A 25,606-nucleotide genomic window follows, 5' to 3' on the forward strand; every position below is an offset into this window, starting at 1 on the left:
GTTGGATGTAGAAATAATTTTTAGCTGTCAAAGTTAAACGATATTTTATCTACCACCTAGTTTCTCTGCCAGAACTTGATCCCGGGCTCCATCCTCTAACCTTTATTAATTCCATCTAGTCCCATCAGAGGACTTCTTTCTTCATTTTGTTTTGGTTTATAGGTGAATATGGAAAGTACCAAAGTAATTTTCACCCTGCTTTCAGTTCACGTCACGTGCATGATAAGAGTAGCTGAGAATTATAATTGTAGAAACGTTTTCCAAAGTGTCAGCTCAAACAGGTGTTAACACGAGGTATTAAGAAAGTTAATGTTGAAATGAAAGCAGCTGATATTTATGTAGTTAGAGGTTAACCTAGAATATAAGGTAATGAATTTTATGTCCTGCATATTTTCTCTGCAGTTTAGAGAAGATTAGCTTAAGTCCCAGTCTTTCAGTGAGCTTTGCACCAGAGAAATTTTCTTCTGTTCCAGATCATACCCTGTTACTCCATTAGCATAGTTCTTAGTAAGTATCCATGTTTAGTCCTGAATTTGTTCACCTCTTGTACATGCAAAGTAAATCAGTTTTACTTCTCACCCAAACATACCGTTTTATGAGTAGGTAACACTAACTTAAATAGCCATTATTAACTAATAGATTAATGCTGATCTACTTTTCTCCACTGTTTAATAAATGCTGGGCAGATTTGGATAATTCAGCAAATCTAGCTAGAGTCTTCTCTCAAAAGTGACTGGAGTAATGAATATGTGTCCAAAGATCATACTGTTTCACTTTGCTTTTTATGAAGTTACGTTCTTTTAGAGAAAGTTTATGTTCCGTAGAAATCGGGAAAGATTCTAATTAACAGAGCAGAATGGTTTTTTGGAGCTGTTAATGTGTCTTTCTCATCCAGATCCCATAAACATTAGGTATTTTCTTGATTTGATTAGACATGAATACATCAATGCCTGTTGTAAGCTTGAGTTCACCCTTATGTCCCCAGCTACCAGCCATTCATACTGCTACTGTTTGAGCTGAGGTGGCATTCTTGCTAAATGTAAAAAAGACCCTGCTGAATTTTAGGACCTGAAATTAAAGCTTTTACCACCTCCTTTCTTGCCTTTCTGTACCTGGGATATTATAGGAATATGTTGCTGTGGGCACCATTTTCAGGAAAGCTGCCAGCAGAATTCTGCATTTCTTCCTTTGACTTTTTTCAGTTTTGCTTACTCTGCAGTCTGCATTATTTAGCCCTTTATGTAACTTTCTCTTGCTCCATACTTGCATTCACCTGGCAGAATTAGCCAAGATTGCTGTACAAGCAAGACTTTCAAATACTCTCCTTTAGAGTACACCACATTCTCTTGCACACATAGCAGTTTGCAATGGATGGCCCTCTCAATCACAGCTAGAAAAACACTCCTCTAATGTAGTTTTGTAGAGTATAAGCATGAGTTATACGTCAAATGGATTCAATGCAGACAGGATTAAGGATGTAAAAACAAAATGCTACATAGTAGTGGAGTGACAAAAAAGCAGCCAAGAAGTGCTTAGCACTTACTGTAGGGAGTCTGAGAGGTGCCTGTTGTTACTCCTCATGTTTAGCATTTGTGCTTCAGCTCTTCAACTTGCTCTAAGAGTGAAAAAAGAGAAAAGGAAACTTGACCTTGACCTCAAGAGTACAGCTTGACCCCACTGCTACTGGAAGAATCATGGAACTGCTTTTCCTGTTCCATTAATACCTTCCTTATATTTAAAGAAAGTTTTAGCAGCCAAATGACATGACCCACAGCAGAAGGGGACTTAACCTTCTAAGTGCCACACATGATTTTTATTCTTCTGGGGAAAAAATGGGGCACAGACTTCCTGGTAGGCAGCCAGTGAGTGAAGTCAGGTGGAATTTGCCTTCACTTGATTATAAGCAGCTTTGTCCCTTTGTTGATGCCACCTCAGCCATACGCTGTTGCCACCTTCTCATCCTGCCACTTACTGTCATAAAGCTCAGCAGGGAAAATAAACTGAAGGCACAATAACATATGGAAGTGTCTTGCCAAGATCTGGCTGGTCATTTGAAGTGTTTTTCCTTTTTTCTGTGGGTCGGAGATGAAGTCAGAACTATATGTTGTTTCATATATAGGGATCATTATTTTTAGACCAGCAGTAGGTTTTAGCCTCTGCATGTAATCCGCTCAGAGCCACATGAGGCATCAAGGTTTGCACAAAGTGTCTGTGGAGCTCAGAATCATTGATGTTGAGTATAACTTGAGTTTTGGAAGTCTGGATGCTCAAAGCACTGAATTGTGTGGTAATTTAAAGCTCAATGACTCATGTTTGTCTATGTCAACTTCTGTTTCAGGCATGGGAGATTTGTGATAAAAGCTTTTTATAAAACCAGATCCCAACTTATGTAATTCTTAGTACATTGGTGTTCTCTGTGTCGAGGGAGATACGAGGCTGTCCTATTAACTGTGGCCAGAGTGCCACTGAGTTTGGAGCGTGCATGTACTGCAGACAGGAATCTTTGCACGTTCTCAGCAGCCAGGGACAGTGTATACAGAGGGAATCTTGGTACATGTAAAGGTTATCAGGGCCCAGTCTGAAAAACACCCTCTGAACTGCGTGAGTTTGGTGCTGCCAGTGAGAAGGTTTGCCTAGGATGTCATCCCTCAGCTATACATAGCAAACTCAAAGCTCCTTACAGAGAAACCTCTTACCAGTCACTTTCCACAAATGGTGCATATACCTAAAGGTACTTAGTGAAAATCCTTGAGAGGTATTTAATGCAAAAGCAGTTAGTCTGGTGTTTTTCAGAAGCCCACACACGCCACTAGCACGGAGGAGTGCAGGGCAGCTACAGCACAGCACTTGGGCCAGTTACTCATTTTGTCTCAGTTAGGCTGTGCCACCCCAAGACCTTGCCAAGATGTGTGACATGGGTGGGCTTGACAATCTGATTGCCAACACAGCCTATCTACAGGCAAGGAAGAGCGGAGATGGAGACACCAAGGAGATGCAAAAGAGACGTAAGAGCCTCTCACTGCCCAAGATTGATCAATGCACAGAGGTTAGACAGTCCATTGTTGCTGATTATGACAGCATCTGTGAGCAGCAGCCCATTGGCAAGAAATTCTTCAGAGACTTCTTAGAGACAGTGCCAGAATATTTGGTAGCTAGGGACTTCCTGGATGAAGTGTCAAACTGGGAGTTGGCAGAGGACAATGTCAAGAGCAGTACCATGGAGAATATGGTCACCAATTTTCTTAAGGCAGGCTCCAAAAACTATCTAGCTTTCATGAGCTCTGACTTGGCCAGCAAATGCCAGGCAGCTACTGCGAAAGACTATGAGAATGTCATGCTGCTGGCCAAGGAGGAAACGAAACTCTTCCTTAAAGACAAGCCCTTCCAGGACTTCCAGACCAGCCCCTTCTATGACAAATTCCTCCAATGGAAAGTTTTTGAGAAGCAGCCGGTAACTGAGAAATACTTCTATGAATTCCGAGTGCTGGGCAAAGGTGGCTTTGGAGAGGTAAGAGCTGTACTTTGAAGGATGTGGGTCATCCCTCCCCTTTCAAGACCAGCAGGTGGGTTTGCAAAGAGGAACTTGGCAATGGATTAAGAAATTGTCTAAGGTTTTGCAAAACTTTCTCCTTCAGATTGTCCATTTCCCAGAAATTAGGCTGTGTTTGTTAATCTATACTGTAATAAAGGCTCCAGGTGTCTGTTAGTGAAGAGCTACTCATATTCTGTATCTGTGCTAGTAAAAAAGCAGGCTTCTTTACAAAAGCTTGCATGACTGTCAAGATAGTTAATTATTAGTCTGCTCCTTGGCACTGTTTTAGCCTGTGCTAGCTCACGCGCTCCCAGATAACTCCTAGGTGTGGTTTAGAGAATAGCACAGACCAGGACCTGTTCCCCAAATGCAGTATGGATGAGGCTACCTTGTTTTGAGATGGAAGAGAGTAGCTACGGAGATGCAAGCTGTATGTGCTGCTTATTCTCATGATCAGAAAATGGGTCCTTGTTTATTTTATTTGCTAATACCTGTCTACTAATGGTGTCCTCAGGAACTTTGCATAAGGTCCACCCTGTACTGGTCCAGAACAGAACAGATTGTACGCTTGTTTTTTCCTTATTTTCTCTGCTAATATACTCTGCCACAGAACTTAGCATCAGCAGCTACTAATAGGCATCTGTAATTCCCCAGTTCCTGCCTATTATTGCCCTTGATATTCCAGTCTGTACGTGTAAAATTCCTTCATTACCTTTCCTTGTGCATCTTGCTTCTCTAGGTTTGTGCCATCCAGGTGAAAAATACTGGCAAGATGTATGCCTGCAAGAAACTGGATAAGAAAAGGTTGAAAAAGAAAGGTGGCGAGAAGATGGCACTGCTGGAGAAAGAGATCCTGGAGAAGGTCAATAGCCCTTTCATAGTCACACTAGCTTATGCCTATGAGAGCAGAAGCCATCTGTGTCTTGTCATGAGCCTCATGAATGGAGGGGATCTGAAGTATCACATCTACAATGTGGGAGAAAGGGGTTTAGCAATGAACAGGGTCATCTATTACTCAGCTCAGATCACCTGTGGGATTCTGCATCTCCATTCCATCAAGATTGTGTACCGGGACATGAAACCAGAAAATGTCCTCCTGGATGATAACGGCAATTGCAGACTGTCTGATCTTGGATTGGCAGTGCAAGTCAAAGAGGGAAAAAGCATCACTCAGAGGGTGAGTACAAATTCATTGAACATGGGCAGTGGGAAGGGAAGGTATTCTATTTCTAATGCATTATGAGTCCAAGGGTTAATTCCGTGGGATTTGTTCTTTGCTAAAGACCTTACGTGGTCATTTCATTCTAAGAGACAGGTGGTAAGAAGATTTGGTTAATTAACTCTCTAGACGCTATATGTAGTAAAATAACTTCTCTTACACAGAAAGAGTAGAATCAACTTGACCTGTTGTTTCTCTTAAGATAAACTTTTGAGCCAGTCATTTTAGAGTGGCTAACACAGATGCCTTGTGCCTTGAGCAATAGTGCATAGTCAGGGATTTAACCAATTACTTGTTTGTTTAATGAGCAGCAGTCAAAGATATGACTCTTTCTGTATTCAGTTTTTGCTCTTAGAAGAATACAGTTTCTTCCAGATTACTCATTAAGTGATGGTAGTGATTGTATTGCAGGTGTTCATGGTGCTGCACAATAAACCATTGCCAACCTTCCTCCCCTCACAAATTCCTGAAAAGTTAGCAGACTTGATGACAGTTTGCAAATGTACATGGCTGTGTGCATGTATAGGAAGAGGGAGATGGATGACCAGCTGTTTTTTGCTGTGTGAATTAGACTGTGCAGCACTTCAGCTGTGCCTGTGGTCATCCCAAACTAACCCAGATTTGTAATAATGTCATGAGGTTTACACAAGAAAGATGTATTCAGGTAGCTTAACTATGAAAAAAGTGTATTTCTCTCAAGGTATCTGGAGCTTAAAGATGTATATGATGAGTGAATGTGTCTGAAATACACTAAGAATATGAAGAAATGGAAGCAACATTATAAACTTACAAACGGGTCTAACTGCCTTATGTTAAACTCCTCAAGTCTTTCACGTTACTCTGTAGAAATACAGTAGAAGAGAGAGGACCTGTTGGTAACCTTTTGCATCATGCTTGAAGTACACATTTCTTTTGATGATGTTACTTAATGCAGTAATTTGCAGTTTGAAGGATATATATTTTTTCTGGCAGTTTAAAAAGTTTGTATTATGAGTGTTTTTAGTTGTCAGTGAGAGAAAATATGGAAGCTGATGTATTTTTAGATGTGAAGTAATTTTAAAATGAGACTGCATTGTGTTTTAGATATGAAAATAGTTTCTGTGAAAGCTAAGGCAGGTTTTTAAATAGAACTTAAGTGAAATGGGAATGTTGTTTTGTGAAGATGGCATTTTGATCAGTGAACCCAAAGCTATAAGCCTTGCTGTGCTTTGCAAGTTATAGATGCACGCAGTTATTATGGTCGGAAAAAAATAATTTTGTCCAAGGGCAGTTTTTCGTACTTGTAAATATGTGGGGTTTGGCAGAAGAAAAAAAAACAGAATGAAAAAGTGTATTTAGAAATGTCTAACCACTTCTGTTGGTATTAGGGTAGAATCTCAAGGCAGTAGTGGACAAGGTAGTTGTTCCTCCTCGCTTTCTATGACAGTCATCAAGTTGTTATAATGATTTTTCTTCTGTTGTTGTTCACTGTTTTTAGAAGCACTATTCACAGTTGTATGGTTGCTTTTATTAGAACAAAAGCTGCAATGAATAATATACTACACGATTGTAGTGTGTTACGAGGAATTTCTGTTAAAGGCAGTTTTATTCATACAGGAAATTGAAATAGGAGAAGGAAGAAAAAGAAGATTTTTTTTTTTTTCATTTTCTGTATCGGCTATGAGGGGTTAAATGAATAGTAATTCCCAGTATTATTTTGCATTTCTATAAACTAACCCTATTTGAGTCATTTGAAAGCTACTACTAAAAAACCATTATATGAGCTAGATATTACTATTATTTATAGTCATGTCATACACAGGAAGACCTAAAAACACCTTTACAAAATTTGTTGCATTAAGCTTATCCATGTACCCCCGTAATAAAATAAAAATGGTGCTGTTAAATTAATTTTTGCTTTCTAATTACAGTTACATTGTGACTTAAAATTAGCAGAAAGTTTGTATCATAGCATGCTTTTTGAGTATGACTACCAAATTGTTATCACTTTAAAAAAATCTTGAGAGAAGATATTTCTATAGATTTGGTTTTTGGTTTTTTTTTTTTTCCCACAAAAAAGATATATGGCTCCACGACAGATTTATTAAATTTAAATTTAATCAGTTGCACCATTTTGTGGACACAGGTTTATAAGGGCAATGTTATAAGCTAAAGCAGAAAACAGGCCAAATCTGCATTGTACTGTGTATCTGAGTGAAGAGCCTAACATCATAAAGCTGTTTCTAGATTTTGGATGATGGTCTGAACTGACAAGTTAAAGCTTACAATTTTCAGTCATTAATTATAGGCAAAATACTACTGATCTATAACATAAAACCTTTTCATTTCAATTTATTTATCCATTTGCAAAGAATCCTTCTGGTTTAGTGGATGTTGTAATATATTGAACTTCATTCATGTCTCCAGCAGTTCTGACTTTAAAGCCTTGTAACCTTGTAAACCTCTCTTATGACCTGGTTCTTCAATACCATGCTTAAAATACCGTTCCATTGCACTATAAGAATAATGCCTAACTTCGCTTTAATCATATTCGTAAGTCATTCTGCTGCCTGAAAGTAATTAACTAATATCCCTAGTACCAAATGAAGCCATGGTTTGGTTGTCTGGTACAGTTGATGGTCATTTATTTCATCTGTTAAGATAAATTTTACTTAGCCAGTCTTACACATATTATGAAGAATTAAGATAGTTTATTTGGTAAATGTAAGGTAGAAATAATTTTTAAAATTGCATCTGTTGTGGTCTTTCTGTAAGGTGATATATTAAAAAAAAAGTTGGATGTCTTTTTTTTTTTCTGCTGTCTAATGAAAGCGTGTGAGCTTGAGTCGTTTGATCTTTCATTTTATTTCTTGTTTTTCATCTTAGAAATATCAGTAGTAGCAACTGTTGAATTCCTTGTTTTGCTGAAGTACTGTTTCAGAGGGAAAAAAGCAGCATGCTTTTCTGGGTCATATTTTAACAGTTTACTCCCACTGAACAGATTTCTACAACGCAAGCTAGCCTTGTATTCAGTAAAGCTACTTTTATTATGAGATTGTATTCATTCTGAGTATGGAGATCCTGTTTTAGTCTCAAACTCTTAAATGAAGAAGCAGAATGGTGCCTTTTTTAATATAGAGTGCTTTCCTCCAGATTGTTTTCTGCAGGTGTGAACTGAATAGATGCTAAAGATGAAGTAAAATAATGAAAGGTTTTTCAACAACTGTCTAAAAATCTCACTCAGCGATTCAGGTTTTTCTTCCTGAATGCTAATCTTTTCATGATCTCTCTAGCTCTTCAGGTGTTAAGTGGATCTTCCTTGTGAATAAGCAAAATAAAATAGAAAACGCTTCCATACCTTTTATGTATCAGGAGGAACCAAGTAAACATGTGCAGTAGACATCTGATCTTAGGCACCTGCTTAAAAAAATGTTCATCTCCATGTGTTTGACTGTAACTATGTTGGTATGAAAATGTCTCTTAATACATCGTAGACAGTCAAACAAAGCAGCAGTTTTTCTCTGTGTCTCTTTTTTTGCTATGTATTATGAAGTAGAAACATCATGTGATGACTTTCATCGTTCCTTATACAGCGTTGAATAGTATATAATATATTGATTTATCTGTGTATTTATTTTATTAGAGATTGCAAAAAACCCTCAGTATTTTGATGCATTCTGAAAGTTTTGTACACCTCTCATGAGCGTACAAGCCATTAAAGATAAATTTGTTCTGCTTTCAAAGCATCAAAAAAATTCCTAGCCTCTCATGTATGAATCAATGCACATCACCCATACATCAGCTGGAGGATCCATTAATCCATTTTGTAAATCTTGTTAGGTGATTAGGTTATCAGATGGCACAAGTGATAAGCTAGTTAATGAGTTCCCATTTTAGACATTTTCCAAGTTTTTGGTGAAGATTTCTATGAAACTATAATGTTTATGTACTGTTTACCAGCCAAAGATTATTTTCTTTGTGGGTGAAAAGGTTTTTTGAATTTTAGATGGGTGACTAATGTGGTCTTCTTACAAAGTAATGTGTGTTCATGCTGCAGAAAGAGCATTGTGCAGCAGATGGTTTAATACTTAAGTAATTGAAGAAGTAGCCTTGGTATCCTTTAAGTATTGTCATCACATATAGTCCTTTTGAGAAATATTCGTGTGCTCTATACCAATTGTATGTAACTATTATAAATAAAAATACCCTACTTTCAGTAACAATGCTCCTTACAAAGGTCTAGAAAGAGTTGGATACCTAGCCTTAGTTTTTTCCCTTTCTTTTCAATTGCTAAAGCAGCAAGTAGAATCATCTGGCTTTCTATGTGAATGTTATTTTGAACATATATAGGCAGTTGTAAGTAATTGATACAGTAATAATTACAGTTTAGAAAACTTTAATTTCACTAAGGTGTGCTGATTTGTATTTGTGGAGTGCTAGCTGGCTTTAGAATGGAGCTATCCCACAAAAAATATGCAAGTTTGAACAATAACAGTCTTGGAAATAAAAGACGTAGAAGGCAACTGAAAGTTACTTACAATGTATTTTTTCTTCATGAAACAAATATGGATTATATGGGATCTTCTTGTGGTACATACAAGTACCTGTGCAATCTACCTAGAAATGTGTATATGCACACTTACTCAGACAGAGTTCTTAATGACATCACTGGAAACAGAAATAAACTCTTTGCCAGTGGTAATATAATTATTCAGGACTTCAGGAAATATCTTTATGACTTTTCACACAAATGTGCCTGTAGCATCTGTTCTGATGTGTTGATCATACCGTGCATAAACTAGATTGTATCTTAAAATTACACCTTTTTAGATGTGATACTCTCTTTACCTTACATAATTGAAATGGGCAACAAGGAGAAACTGAGAGCCTGTGAAGATGGCTTTTGCACAGGCAAAATGTTTTGTCTAGTTATGTACTCACTTGATTGATTCTGGAACTAGTTCTTTTGGCATATGACAGAAATGAGGACCCTCCATCCCAAGTTTCTCCACTTGAACAGTTTGACCTGGCATCCTTTTTCTTGAAGTCTCTGCAACTTTTCCTCATACAACTCAAAATTCACTTGTTGTACGTGAGTCAAATGCTCCTGCCCTTATCCAAAAGAGTAGTACCACTTAATTTCCTGAGAATGGTTGTGAGAGAAAAGTAAGCACGTTTTTCTGTTTAGTACCCTCATATCCTCCGTGTATCAAAATATAGAGGAACTTAATTCCATTTTCCCAGAAGTCAGTGCATATTTGCTGTTTATTTCGGGAAGAACTTTCTGCCCTTACTGGGTATGGCTTTTGTGCAAAGCAACTGTTGCATGTAAATTGTGAAGTACTTTTGTGCAGATGCATGTGAGCCAGAGAGCTTAAATATTGACATAACAACTGTGAAAAATAAGACAAACATATTTTTGTAGTATTTATAAAAGTGCATTCATATCTTCAGAGGTTTCAGGCTTCTTCATAGTTTTCCTGTGCTATGTTTTATATATTTGAAGGACATCATAATATTTTTATAGGAAAAACATGTTTTGGTTAAAATCTTACTCAAAATGTCCTTTTGCCCTCCTGTATGTTTGTTTATTATAAGATTCTATTTCTTAGGAAAACAGAAGGAAATCTATTTAGATGTTCCTGAAACTTGCAGTTTAATTTCAAGGCAGTTGAGAAGCGGGAGGAGGGTTTAGACTTGTGAAATAAAAAATAACTCAGCAAGCTATTCTACGGTTGACCTTTGGTCATTATCACATGGCATTCTTATTGGATAAGATTCTGTAAAAATTTATTCTTCCTTTGCACTTTGAAAAATGACAGCCCCTCATTTGCTCAGGATTAGAGTGACTTGCTGCTATTCTACAGTTTTGAAACCACCATTCTGCTTATGCATTTTTAAGTATGACATGTAAAATTCGTTATGTTTTACTAGCAGAACTTTGTTCTTAGAAATTTTGATAATCACAGTTGTATGAAGTGTGTCATCATGACAGGTATTTCAGATTTTTTTAAATCTCTGAAACATATACTTTACAGAATGCAACCTTATCCACTGTGAATGCCATGATCATGAGAGTGAAGGGAGCAAAAATGATTTTGTGGGATCATTCTGGCTCCTGCGGTTTTGGAGATGGCAGAAAGGGTACTGTAGTCATCTAAAATTATGAGGATGCAATGTGTCCCATGAAATGCTTTTGCTACAAAGGACGTGCCTCCCATGAGACATGTTTTTCTGCCTGGGAAAAGACATGGGAACCCTTTAAAATGGTCTCTTTGCATGACTTTTAACCTTGTTCTTCATTCAGTTTAATCTCACAGTTAATAAATGCTGTAGCATGTTCTATAAAAAAGCAAGAGATAAGATTCCTTATCAAGTTCCTAGAGCTGGTAGAAAGCTTAATTAGCTCTTTGAATATGAAAAATGCATGTAAGTCCTAAATACTACTGTTTAGTCCCTTTGTCTCTTGAGGCTCATTATTTATTATAAAAAATATATACATTCTGGAATGATCTCTTTAGTAAATCATCTAGTGGGCCACTTGTTGGTTCAACATTGTCAAAGGTGTTTTTACTTTATTGGGTAAGAAATGCAACATTTGGCTGATAATTTGAACTGTTGATTTGACAGCTTTGACCAGAAGCAGTATTGCAGTAACTGTAAGCTACGGGATGGTGAGGAATGTAGTACTTCTCTTCTTATTGGACCACATGTGACATTCCGCTTACTGTGATGAGTAGTTTCAGTTAACAAATGTATAATGACTTTTTTATGAAGACAAAAGAAAATCCTGAAATTACAGATACAAGCAAGTGAAAACTGTGGCCTTGTTTTTGCTCATTGTTCAAGTTTAAAATCTGCTGGTGGACGGTAGCAGGTTCAAAATACGTGGAGGTCGTTCTTAGCACAATGTGTAGTTAAGCTGCAGGACTCCTGCAAAGGATCTTAGAGGGTCTAAAAATTTATCCAGGTTCAGGGGGAGGAGAGTGGACAATTGATGGAAGACAACATTGTTGAGAGAAACCATTTCTGTCTCTGGAAGCCCTTGAACTGCAAACAGTTGGAGTCTAGGAAAGTATTAGATAAGTATCAATGTACACACCAGGTTCTTACAGTCTTCCCTATGCATCCATTTTTTGGCCAATTCACAGATAGTAAACTGGCCATATGGGCCTTTGGTCTGTTGCAGCCAGTACCCATCTTCCTGGATTTACATGTAAAAGAATTGTATCTCCAACATTAGTCATAATCCTGACTAAGATAAGGTGGATGAAATCCCGTGGATTTCAGTGATAGACAGTAACCATCCCGGCGTCATTGTCATTCGCACTACTTAACCTACAGGAGCTATACCTACATTGGAGGGCCAGTACCCTTCCTAGGGCACCTTGCAGTCTTGTTCCCTCAGTCACACTGGTGCTGAATACAGAATTTCTCTTTGATGTCCCCTTTTTGAGAAAGCTACCGATGCATTGTGCTATGATACTGTATTTGCATTCATTATAAAGAGCTTCATAAAATATATACAGAGCTAAGTAGATGGAGAATTTTCTCCTTTGTCAATACTGTTTATGGAGTTTTCTGTGGTCATTAAATAATAAAACCATAAACATCTCTGAGGTGAAGTATTATTATTCCAACTTTATAGATGGGAAATGGTCAGGAGAGATTTAAAGGGAAATTAAAGGGAAAGTCATGTTACAGGAAGACTAGAAAACCCTGATAATTCTTGAATTCTAGTTGTGTGGTTATGAGTCTGTACCAAGTGTTCTGCTTGTCCAGTATGCTCCATCCCTGTAATGTCTGATTGCTTCAATGCTCATGAATGCATATTTCTTCTGATGACACTTCACCAAAGTGGGGATGTTAGCAAGTTGTGACTCCAGTAGGGATCTGAGGCAAAGACAGTGATTTACGCATGATCACACAGGAAGAAAGCAGGGAGATGCTCTAGAGTCCAAAGTTAAAATTGGTGCTCAGTTACTGGACTCTGCTTCCTCAAGCCATTTATCCCTTTGATTTTCATATAGCATGAAACTAAACTGGAAAACGTGCTATAACTGTGTCTATTTCTCTTCTCAAGTGTGAGCATAGAGGCTGCCTGCCCTTACTGCCACAGAAGAGGCTTTCTCTTTCATTTGTGTAGCTTCTTGGTTTCAAGGACCACTGATGTCCAAGCTTGAAAGAGTAAGAACTATTGGTGGATTTTTTTACTACTCCAGTTAGTGACTTTGAACCCAGAGGCAATTTTGTTTCCTTTTTTTCTAATATAGCAGAAATTTGTTTTGTCCCTTTTGTGCTTTCATCTGTGTGGGTTTTTTAAGGCAGACAGCTTTCCCTGTTAAAATTAAGTTCCTGTGTGAAAATGAAAAAACCTTTGGTCTTGAATTTTGTGTAAGCATGTGGGATTCAGTAGCTCTTAAGCTCCTATACAGTCTTTCTCATTATCTTTTCCTGGTACTCTGAACAGTCCTTGTGTTCTTCTGAATCAGTAGCCCATCAATTTATGATAGGCCATCCCATCATAAGGTCCTTCCCTTTGTTAAGCATTAAAAATAGAGCAAAATCTTTGTTCTGTGAGACTTCTCAAGGGTGCCTTTTGTCCTAATTGGATTTGATTTTATTTTCTTTTCAAACATAGTTGCCTATTCATTTTATCAACTGGCTTCTTGTTACTGTATGAACATGTGGTGAGAAAGTGTGGAGGAACTGCAATTCTGTGTGACTCATTTAAATTACGCTCCATTCGTCCTCACAGTGCCTCTTGGGAGAAAAATGAAGATTGTAAAGTGAGTGACAGAGGCAGATCAGTTGTTCTGCTTTACATCTAGGGCCTATTAGCTTGTGTGCAGAGAATAGTTTTCTGTGGTTTGTTCCTGCATTCCTGCAGGGTCTATTAAGGGCATTGCTGAAGGAGTGGAGGAACAGCTGGACAAGAGAACAAAGCAGGCAGTGGCACCCCTTGGAGGAAGGAAGGACTGAGCCCCAGGAAACAGCTGATAGAGCTAAACTCAGCTTGTTTTTTTTCCTCTGTTCAACAGTTCTTGTGCCATGGCAAACAAAAGATAGACATTCTGATTTGCTTTACTGTTTGGTTTGTGATATCAATTGAGTTTGTTTTGCAGAGATCTGTGGGAAAAGGTAGAGAGATCTAAATCCCGTTTCTCCTCATTTGCCTGTTTCTGTGCTGATGAGCGCTCCAGAGAGTTCTGTATCTTTGTCCCCTGCATCTGCTAGAAGCTGGGGTAATGGCAGTGTTCAAGGGACTTTCCTTTCTCAGGACTGCAATCTGAATAGGTTGTATGAGTGTACTTATACCGTGGGCCTCATTCTGCTCGAAGTTGTGGTGTGCCAAGTACCCACCGACTGTACTGGGAACTGAGTGCACTTAGTGCTTCTCAGGATCACATCTTGTATTATTAAAAGATTATAATTATGTGACCTTTTAAAAATTTATGCAAGATCACATTTCACAAAAGAAACATTTGTATAATTTCAGATGAGTCATTTCTACTATGTCCTGTCAAACCACACTCAAAGCAACAATTCCACTTAGCAGAACTTCTTCACTGATGTATCCAAGGACAGCATTTGGTCATTACATTTCAGAGGATTATTGAAAAATTGTATTTTGGGTTGTTCTCAAGATAGAGAAATAAAGGAAGAAGTAGATGTGTTAACCCTTTTCAAAAGCAAGTCAATTAAAATTTGACTGAAATTTAATGACTATTTTTATATTTCAAACCACATACGCAAGTAAGGCATCCTGCTCATCATCACAAAAGACAGTATTAGATGGAGAGCAAGCAAAAAATACCTAGTGTTGCACTGACTACACTTCAAAGTTGCGTGCCTCTGCAATGGCATATGATTTCTGCTTTCTTTAAAAAAGTTGGGATAATATAACATTCTTTGGCTCCTTTGTGATTTTTTTTTTTTTTATTGTGTCCCATTAGACGCTTCCAGGTCAGTGAAGGGGTAATTCCATGTGTTTATGTGTCTCTGTAAGATCACTTGAGTAGTCAACAGGTATGTTCAAATGGTTCCTGGTCTTATCAGGAATGCTACAGAAAAGAAGAAAACAATGTGCTTGGTCTTGGTCTCGGTCAAAACCCAATGCACATCCTAGTAGTGTAGAGCTGACAACAAAGGAATTCAACTTTCTGAGTGTGGTTTTTTTTCAGTTTCCCTGTTTCCATTAAAAGAGTGGAATTTAACCATGTACAATAAGATCTAGTAAGAAAAAGTGTTTTTCAGTTAATACACAACTTCTGAATTTACTTATAAATTGTATTGAGTGAAAACAATTACTAAATCATACAAACCTAATGATTTTTTTTTGTGATAGATATACCAGTAACCCATACTTACAGGTATCCATTCTGAGGCATGGTCAGATAATCCTAACTGAATTAAATATTCAATACCAGCCCGTGGAAAATAGACCCCTTCTCAAAAATGATGCATTTATCTTTTTTGTGATATCTTTTAATTCCTTCGCTCTCTGTCCTTTTTTTTTCCTGTTTACATTTGAGTAAAATTTACAGTATATTTTTTTACCTCTTGGCCTGCAGAGAGTAACTTAACTCATTACTCTGATTCAGTTTTGCTTTGGGAATCGGTGGATACATTTTCCACCTAATACACTATTTTTTTGCTGCTCAAATCTCACTACTGCTAGTGAGAGTTGTACAGTTTAAAACTCCCTTCACTAACCTTCTGTTTTACCTGCTTCAATAAACCTCTCCTGAGTCATTGAGGCTGCCTTTCATGTTGCCACAGGATCTCTTTTCCTTGAAAGATTATCTGATTTTTGACATCTTGTTCTCCATAATGATTAGTGCAGCGATGTTAGGTTTTAGCTTCCCTCTAATGCTGTCTACTCCCCAAAGACAGAATTAAATCTTTATTTGAAAGATGTATGTTCTTGCAGTTCCGGAGGTTAAATAATTCCTTTTTTTGTGTTCCCTGATACAGCAAATGCTTAGGACTTTGTCATCTTTCTTCCCAAATGATCATCTTTCTTCCCAAATGATTTTGCCAAAGCTCCACACATGTAGAAGTAGGTGGAAAAGACTAAAATTTAAGCTCTTTTCTTCCTTTCTTCAAATTCCTGTTTTGATAATGATTGCAGAGATTTACGTATTTCTTCCCCCTGCTTGTTCATGTGTTTCTTCCCCCTTAATCATCACTGCTGACTACTTGTGAAATGTGTTTGTTTCTGCTATAAAATGGTGATATTTCAGTGGGTTTTGAGTCTCAGGGGTTATGAGATTAGATTTAGATTCCTGCTTCTCAGCCTGTTCCTTCATTATGAATCGTAGAAAAGCTTTAGGATTGGGAGAAGTTTGTTTTAAGATCAGGTTCAATTTTTTATGAAATTCCATGAGAAAAACAGCTCTCATAAAATTCTGAATTGGAATGGTTTGACATACCAGAGGACTAGACTTCTCTCAGATTGAGCTGGATCAGGTCAATAACAACAGCTCAAAAGATTACAGTGCTACTAATTTAGAATTCTGAAGTGTAATTCTTGTTCACAGTAACCCCATCCACAGTCTTTCACTTCGGTCTGAAAGGAAGCTGTTGTTGGTCCATCTCTATTTTCTATTAAATTGTGGTCATACAGTTTTTCTGGTCTGTGATTATGGTCTTGCTTTCTCTGTTCTTGAGAAACATGAGTACCATGTCGAAGTATGGTGTGACTTACTGAAGGTTAAGTGGAAGGTGCACATGGAAGAGACTGAAGTTACTTGGCAACTATTTCTTTTGAAAAAACAGCCTTGGAAGAAGAGAACACAAGTGGAAGGAAAGAGGCAGTCTGAAAGGAACTGCCTTGAGACACATTTATTATTGCAGATTTCTGACTTTTGCATGTCAGATTTTTCCAGTTCCTTTATGATGATGCTAAGTTGCAGCAAAGTAATGTCTTATCAGAAGGACCATACTGTGCTGTCAGGATACATTTTGATGATGATATGACTCATCAGTTCTTCAAGGCATTAGTGCCCCAGCTTCATCTCAGTAAAAATAAGAATGTTTATTGCTTTCCAGAAGGAGGAAAAAAAAAAAAATGACAAAAAATATTGCAGAAGCCTGTTTAGTGTCTGTGTTCAGTAACCCGCAATGAGCTCTGTGGGCATCCTTTTGTACCAAATTTTCTCTACTGCTTTCAACCCCTCCACTCCCTTCCAGGTTTCATGATCTGAGGCCAGATGGATCTGGGGTTCTGTGGTCTGTATTTGAGCACTTGTCCCCCTTTCTGAATGGAGCAGTAATCATACATGAAAATGTAATACTGTCAGGGTATCTCTCAATATTAACTTTTACTTAGAGAAATTCAATGCAAACAGTACAAATTACATGTGGAATGATGTCAGCTGCTGCATTGCCCATATGGCTCCTCTGCACTTCTGTGGTTTTAGTGAGGGAGACAATAGTTCACTTTTAAACTTCTTTTTTTTTTTTTTTTCTTCCAACCTGGCTGATATTTTTGTTCTTCTCATCTCATTTCTGTTTTTCAACCAAATGGAGGATTTCGCTCTATATCCCTAAAAGTAAAAAAAATACAAAGAGGGAAAACAAACTGGATTTTATTTTCTGTCCTTTAGACTTATGTTGTAATTGATGCTAAGAAGTTCCCTCTTGCACACATTGTTTACGGTAGAGTATATGCCATAATGTGTAGTGGCATGAGCTAAAGTTTATAGGGAGACCTGGCTCAGAAATACTGTGCCTAAAGTTGTAAAAATTAGAGGAGTTACCCAAACCCTGTAAAATAAAATTCATGTGTTGAGCCTGTGCTTTTTACAAATATAATATGCACAAATGAGCTCTAGTTCTAGTTATGTTTTTCTAACTGTTTCACTTTGAAGTGAAACTCTGTCACTACTTGTGTTTTGGTAGCAGCAATAATGACCATCTTGAATAACCTTTAGTGGGATTTTGCACAACGTAATTTTTCATTTTAAATTGTAATAGTACTAATACATCAGTCTCAGTATTTCAAAAAGATATGTCAGAAGTTGCTTGAACGTCTTCTATAGTTACCGCTGTTAGCTGAATCTGGTAAATATATAAGATACAGCATCAGACGCGGCAGGAAATGTTGGGTTGGCTGAGGGAATGCTGTTTTGATTGAAATTTCACATCCTCAGTCATGTAAGAGTGCAGCAGAAAGCATATGGAGAGAGGTTGACCTCCTCTCTTCCCTCCCAGGTGAATCGGCTCCCTCGAGACAGAGGCAGCAGGAGCTATTTTGAACACTGTGCAGTCTGTCCCCCAAGGGGAGCGTGCCAGGCCTGATCTGGGAAGGAAGCGGACAGATTTCCCTCTCAAAGAGCGGTCACTTCTTCTCTTGGGGAAGGGTCCATTAGTGCTGCATATAGTAGTAGTCTTTATTCAGTGAGCTTTTTTCAGTTACGAAATACAAACTTGTTCTTTCACTTGAATGCATGTAATTTACTAATTATAATTTTCATAGGTTTACTTTCTTAGAATGGTTTTAAGAGTTTTTCTTGGCTCTTGATGGTAGTAATTCCTTCCAGAAACCAACAGGGAGTGCGGGTGAGAACCTCCTCATGCAGCTTATCTACCAGCTTGATGAGAATTTTCTCATTGGCAGCAGACCCCCGTGTTGGACCAGTTATAACCACTGAATGGGGAGGGAATCGGTGATTGTCTGATTTTTGTCTTTTTTTAATCTTTTCAAATTGATTGCTAGTTTTGTTTACAGGACAAACCTGACAACAGTGTCTTCAACAGGAAAAAAATTAATACGGAACAAGAAAGCAAGCTAAACATTAGTTTAAAAAGAAACCACATTTAGGTAGAAATTGCATAGGCATTTGCACCTTTGAAGAGCATACTTAAGACAGTTTTCCCGTATGCTAAGATGTTTAAAGACAGATACAGTCCATGTGCTAAAACAGAGCTATACCTCAGAATTTCTAGGAAAAAAAAATCAATTATATGGAGTTTCTAGATACAAAATATGTCAATTGTATTACTAATATTTTGGAAGAATTATAGACTAGTCTGTTTAATTGTATGCATTTCATTACTGACACTGTATAGTAAATCTGTCTTTATGTTTACAATAGGCTGGGACAAATGGTTATATGGCTCCAGAAATCCTGAAGGAGGAAGATTACAGCTATCCGGTGGACTGGTTTGCTATGGGGTGTAGTATTTATGAGATGGTTGCTGGGCGAACACCATTCAAGGATTTCAAAGAAAAGGTCGGTAAGGATGAGGTTAAAAGAAGAACTCTGGAAGATGAGGTGAAATTTGAACATGCCAGCTTTACAGAGGAAGTGAAAGATATTTGCCGACTGTTTTTGGCTAAGAAAACAGAGAATCGTTTAGGAAGCAGGTATGCCTTACTTCTCAAACTCGGTAAAAGCCAGATTAAAGCTGCAAACAATATTATTATTTTATGTATTACACAAAATGAGGTTAGATCTTGACTTTCTACAGAGTACTGAATTTTCCCTTTCACTTCTAGGAAGAGAGAGGTGGGAAGTTTTGAAGATAATATGGAAATAAGGAATTTTGTTGCAATAGTGTGATTGTCCATCCTTACCTCATACTACTCATAGGAGTTCCCTTCTTGGTATTTTGTGGGGTTAGACTCTATATAGTTTCGGGAGAAGGGAGCAGCCCATTTCTCTTACATTTTCTTTCCTAAAGGTAAAGGATATTCAAGTAGATACCTGCATCTATGCTAATGCAGACTGAATGCAGAATCTTAGGCTGTATCACTTACTGGAATGATGTGGGCAAAAATCCAAATCTGCAATGTGGATTCTCTTCCCTGCAGATACCTGACTTGCAAGGCTGCGTCAGTGGCTTCTTACTGAAGAAACCTTAACCCCTCTGCTTTACTCAAGTGCTTTAAAAAAATCTTGTAGAGGTTCTGGTCTTCCTGACTCATCCCAGGGAGAAAAGGGAGGAAAAGAATATTAGGCACAAATTCTTGTAAAGCAACACATTTTTGGGGATTTCAGACATGGCTTTGGGTTGATAAAGACTGATGGATGTGTCCCTGACTTAGCAATTTCCAGTAACTGTTCAATAAGAAGAAAATTAGGAAGATAAGCATTGTAATATTTAACTTGTAATATCTCTGATCCCTCTGATGTGTGTGTGTGTACATATATATCTAAATAAATAAATCATTCATTGCATTTTTAATGAGACAGATTGGTGATCTGCATTTGCAATATAGACAAAATAAAAGAAATATAATAAAAATGTAAGAAACAAATAGGAAACTGATAGTACCTGTCTTTAGAATACACCATGATTTGAATCACCTATGATTACAAATATGTGTATCAGGTGCTTTTCCAATCTAAAGGTGGAATAGACACAGGGACTTAATGAAAATGCACAGATAGTCTTCTAAATTTATATTTCATAACAACGTGGAACAGTTTTGCAAAATGTTAGTTACACATTTGCATGAAAGAATTAACTTCAATGAAAGGTAATATATCATTAATGTACATATTCTTATTATTCTAGTGCTAAATGAAGACAACTACTCTTTGTGCCTCATGAGTTTTCCCAACAACTCCGCAAGGCTGCAGAAAAAAAAAATATTTTCAACAGCACATGGAGTATGTTTGATACAAAATCTGTATTATTTGTAATATGTTTAAAAAGTTTATTTTAAAAATAAATTTAATACAAAACATTTAGAGCATTCTACCTGACAAGTCAGCATGCTTTGCAGACATTTAGTCTTACAGCATGTTGTGAAGGAAGCACGTTTCAGAGTAGGGGAAAATGAAATTTAGAGATTCTGAGTGACTTGGTCAAGTTCATTCAGCAAGTCTGAAGCAAAACCAGCAACAGGCTGTTCACTTACTGTAACTACATTCCCTTTGCCAGGGGAATCGTTTACAATCATTCTGTCTGCTTATGGTCTCATTATTTCTCAGCAATGGGAGAAATGTACACAGAAAGGTAATTGCACAGATTATTTTTAATTTTCTGCTATTTAAGATATTCTTACTCTTACGTGCCATATTTAGAGAAGGAAAACGATAGGATGTATACCATGCCTAGGCATGATATGGAATAAAAGCCTGCGTGTATCTCTTAAACAGGGCGATACTATTCAGGACAGCTCATCCTTATGTAAAGATTAGTACTGTAATTCTACTAAGGACAACAAGACCTTGGGTTATCTACATAAGTGCCTGTTGCATAAGTTAAAGCTTCTCAAGGACAGCTTTACTTTGTACACCTGACTCTTTAAAATACTCTTTTATTGAAGACTCAATGTCACTAGCTAACTCAGGAAAGATGTAACCCTTTTTCTCCACTCAAGCTTTTTGGGATTGACACCTCAAATCCCAAATCTGTAAGGTGTTGGGGTTTTTTTTGTTGTTTTTTTTTTTAATGGAGGAATACAAAATTGACAGAGTTTAGATGAGTTCATTTGCTCTTTCTATTTAAGTTATGTAAACATGCAGTTCACACAGGAAGAGCTCAAGTTCATTTCCAGCTAGTTGGAAGATGCCTCAGTTGGTTCCAGTAGATGGCGTTCCTGTAGCTTTATTTTTTTAAACTTTTTATGATTTTGGTGGTGTCAGAAAATACATCAGGAGGAGAAACACTGCAGCAATCCATTCTGGAGCCTTCACCAGCTTCTAGTGCTTTTTGGTTTATGTTACAGAAAGGAAAAGCAAAATAAAGTGAAATTTTTGGGAGTGCATCTGCCCAGTAGGATTGTCAGCGCTACTAGCCCACCAGTGTTCTCAGGACACTAGTTAATTTGAACAGCAACTCTAATGCACTTCAAGCTAACATGGAATGTAAATAAATAACATCATGCTCAAGGGCTGCTCAAGTACTTGGTTATCACTAGCTAGTTAAGTTAGGAGATGATTTTGCAAGACTATGCATATGCAGAGGTCATGATCCCTGTTGCCTTAATCTATACAGTCATAATTGTGTTCATATGGCTCCTTTGGGTTGAAAACATCATAGTTTCATTGCCCAGGGTGCCCAGATGGCAGCATGTGTCATTCTTCAGGTTGTGATTTAGCATTCTGGTCATGATGATGTACGGTGGTTAGTGGCTTGTGGTGACCTGCTCAGAAGAACCAGGCAGCAGAAGCACAAAATGAAAATTTTCTAACAAGGGAGATGAAAAGGGCAGCTGGTAGCTTCATCTCATCTGTGCCTGGATAGCACTAAGGCAGGCTGGAAGCATGGCAGGACAGCTTATGAGGAACTGGCAGCAGTGGCAAGCTGGAGGAGCTGTTCTACATAGATGGTGTGAGGTCTTAAAAAATGAAGATCTTCTATAGTCAGACAAATCTACTTCTTCTATATGGTGCTTCTACACATTTGCAAAGATAAAAAGACTGGCCAAAGGTTTGCATTACATTTCATTCATAGAACATTATCTAGAAATACATGAGGGCTTACACTTTGCTTCATATATGATTTTGTAAGGAAGTGGGAAAAGTAAAAAGCCACATGTTAGCATCTACCATTTTCTGAGGCCAAAAACCAGACAAATTTTTTTCCTACGTTACCATTTTCAAGACCAGTGCATCCATAAATACATAAAAAAAAGAATGCATAGGTGTAGAAAATACAGCGGCCCTCTCTGCACCTCCTTTCACTAGAATTCAAAACTCAAACTTTGTATGCCTTGATGCTAGAGGCGCAGTTCAAAAGGTGTGGTCCTTGGTCATGCTTTAAAAAGCACACATTTGGGGCTCAGATTATTCTTATCATCAGAATATCCTACAAGTCTCTCTGTGGGTCTACAATGAAACAATTCACTGTTTCTTTTACAGCAAAAGTTGTCTCTGAGGTCTGCAGTTGTTTTTCGTAAGATGTACTTAAAATATGTATTTACAATTATTTTAGTCCTTTCTGGATTTTATTACTGGGTTTTAACAATACTAATAAAGGATTATGTTTGTGACAGTGGCACACATACTTTTGCTAATGTAATAATTTGTGAATCTTTTGCTTAAAATCTTTGTTCATTTATAGGAGTGGTTATTAGAGTGACACTAAAACAAAACACTAAAACTTGGAGTGTTTATTAGAGTGACATAACTGAGTTTTATTATGTAAATGCATAGCTGCTTTGAATTAAGATAAAACTAGAAATGTCATTTGTCACTAGTTTCCTATTCACTGTTGTTCCTCAGAGTCAGTCTGTAGATGTATTAACCCTATGTACCACAGTCTAGAGTTTAACAGATATTCTTATCCTAGTTAATATAGAGCCAACCATTGAACTTTCATTGTTGGACAGTAAATCTGATACTCCCCCTCCCCATCCTGCTATACCTTCAGTTCTGGTTAAAGTGTATCTTTGTATATGGGTATCTCAGTGCGCTGCCAGAAGCAGCACTGCAGCTCTTGCATGGCACCTTGCCTGGACTGATTTACCCTGAGAGGCAGAGTAATGAATAATGGGATCAGGATGTTTTCTCCTTCTCAGCTTTGCTTATATTGTGCAATGCAGCATTCTTTGGTTATGAAAAAATGAATAGCATTGCATTTTTTATATATATATATATCTCCTTACTTTAAAATACTCACGTATACAACACAAAGACACACCTGTATCTATCTGAGAGCAAAACATCATACTGATTAGCAAACTTTTGCTTTATTGCAGAAATGAAGATGATGACCCAAGAAAACATAGTTTCTTCAAAACAATAAATTTCCACAGGCTAGAGGCAAACCTTGTTGACCCTCCGTTTGTGCCAGATCCATCAGTTGTCTATGCCAAAGATGTTGCAGACATTGCTGACTTCTCTGAAATACGAGGAATTGAGTTTGATGACAAAGATAAGAAGTTTTTCAAAAAGTTTGCAACAGGTGCTGTCCCTATAGCCTGGCAGGAAGAAATTATTGAAACGGGACTGTTTGAAGAACTGAATGATCCTAACAGAGTAGATTCTGGGCGTTACGCAAATGGAGGTGAAGCTAAGTCAGGAGTTTGTTTGTTGTTGTAAATATCACATCATTAACAAAAAGAGTAGAAACCACCTCAGAACTTTCCATATTCTGACACTGTTTCAGAAACTCAGTGCATCTGTTAAAGAAGAACCAATCAGTGTAATAGGACATTGACAGGCTATGTAGGACCACCAGCTGTATAGACTATATTATTTCCTTTGCTCTAACAAAGGAGATAATATTTTTGTTTTATTGGAGATTTATCAAGATGAAGAACCATATTTCTCTAAGAACATTAAAATGATAGAAATTCTGAAATACAAAAAGCAATAATGGAGTGAAGAGGCAACACCTGTTGGAAATGACTGACTAGCATTTTGAATACAATGATTTGTTGGTTTTCTTTCTATTTTCTTGTTATTTCTACTAACACTTCCTCAGTCTACAGTTTTCAGGAAAGATTTTTTTAATTTTCAAGTCATATTCTCAGTTAGACAATGGAGCTCATATATGATGTCAAACTTGGAATCTTATTGGTTAGCCAGTCTGTCTGTTGTTTTCTTAATTTCTATTAGTTTTTGGGTGGTTTGATTGTAATATGTTCAAATTGTCATAAAATGTAAAAGAAGGCTCTACATATCACTAGCAAGTAGGACCCAACAGGATCAAACTCTTTTCAAAGTTGATTTTTGACAGAGTGAAGATAAGATTGCACTAATTTAATTGAATAAAGCATTTATTTATTATTATTAAGTGTATTCTTTTAAGTGATAATACCATATACAAAGAAAAAGTATTTATAAGTAAATACATGTTCTTTTTGACAATCACTTTTAAACTATCAGGTTTCCTGATAATTTTTCTGTATTTTGGTGATAAATTAAGCTACAAATAGACCAAAGCAATTTATAACTGGCTTTTTACAAGACATTTATTTCAGTGCAATATAAATTTTTACTTCAGTAATTGCAAAATGCATTATACTATTAAGTGCTGTAATGGTGGAAAGGTTATGTTGCAAGTTGACACTATCTTCAAATGTTCATTGATTCTTGTGCAAATTTTGATGTATTTTATTTTTCAATTTTATGACAACCTAAATCGAATTAATTGGAAACATTTCTCTGAATATTTGCTACTGCTGAAGTGAATCACTCATGAGATGCATCCTGCTGATTTTCTGTGGTAAGAAAATAGGTGGCAGTTGTTTGCAGCAACTTTTAAAACTGATTCTGCATGCTTTTTACTGTCATCCATCTAGCCATAATTTCCATTGACTAAAGTGAGAGTTGAAATTGTTCCATTCCTTGGAGTCCTGGAGGCTGCTAATACCCTGTTTCCTATTTTTCAGAGAGCAAACCTCCTACTGAACTCAAAGACTTCTTTTATATAGACACTGGGATTGAACTCACACATCTAAAAGAGGAAAACCAATAGATATGATGTCTTCTGTAGTCATGTCTATCATGTGCAACACATAGCTGTAGTATTTATTTATAATCTAATAGCTCATCCCAAACATTACAGTAATCAAAAACTCTTTAGTTTTAAATACTTTAAGTGATTTAGTCACAGCTAAGGAATACATTGGTAATACATTGTATTGTTCTAAGTAGAAAAAGAATTGTTCCCTTTTTTTTTCCTTTTAAATTTGCCTTTCCAGTGCTTTATATACATAATTTTCAAGTGAAAATCATGAAGAACAGTGTTACTTAGGATTAGTGGATAATTCTGTTCATGAATTATGAGCATATAATTGTCTGCCTTTTGAGGGGAGAGTTGGTGTCAAATAGTTTAAAACAATATAAGCTGAATTCTGACTTGGGCTTTTAATTGAGAAGGATGATCCTGACAGATTGTGAAAAGCAGAGGAGGTTGAGAGGAAAGAGAGTCATGTGGTCCTGTCACGGATTTAGGAGAGTGCTTCC

General features: G+C 37.1%; 1 protein-coding gene across 1 annotated transcript; it reads left to right on the top strand.

The window, feature by feature from the left end:
- The first annotated feature begins 88 nt into the window (after positions 1-88).
- GRK7 (G protein-coupled receptor kinase 7) lies at positions 89-24,427 on the top strand. Its single transcript, XM_052804321.1, has 4 exons — positions 89-3,508; positions 4,272-4,709; positions 18,833-19,104; positions 23,392-24,427. The coding sequence occupies exons 1-4, from the start codon at positions 2,906-2,908 to the stop codon at positions 23,732-23,734; spliced, it is 1,656 nt and encodes a 551-aa protein (XP_052660281.1). The 5' UTR covers positions 89-2,905; the 3' UTR covers positions 23,735-24,427.
- Positions 24,428-25,606: the final 1,179 nt, after the last annotated feature.

This window comes from Harpia harpyja, chromosome 12 (assembly GCF_026419915.1).
Source record: "Harpia harpyja isolate bHarHar1 chromosome 12, bHarHar1 primary haplotype, whole genome shotgun sequence".
NCBI lineage: Eukaryota > Metazoa > Chordata > Aves > Accipitriformes > Accipitridae > Harpia > Harpia harpyja.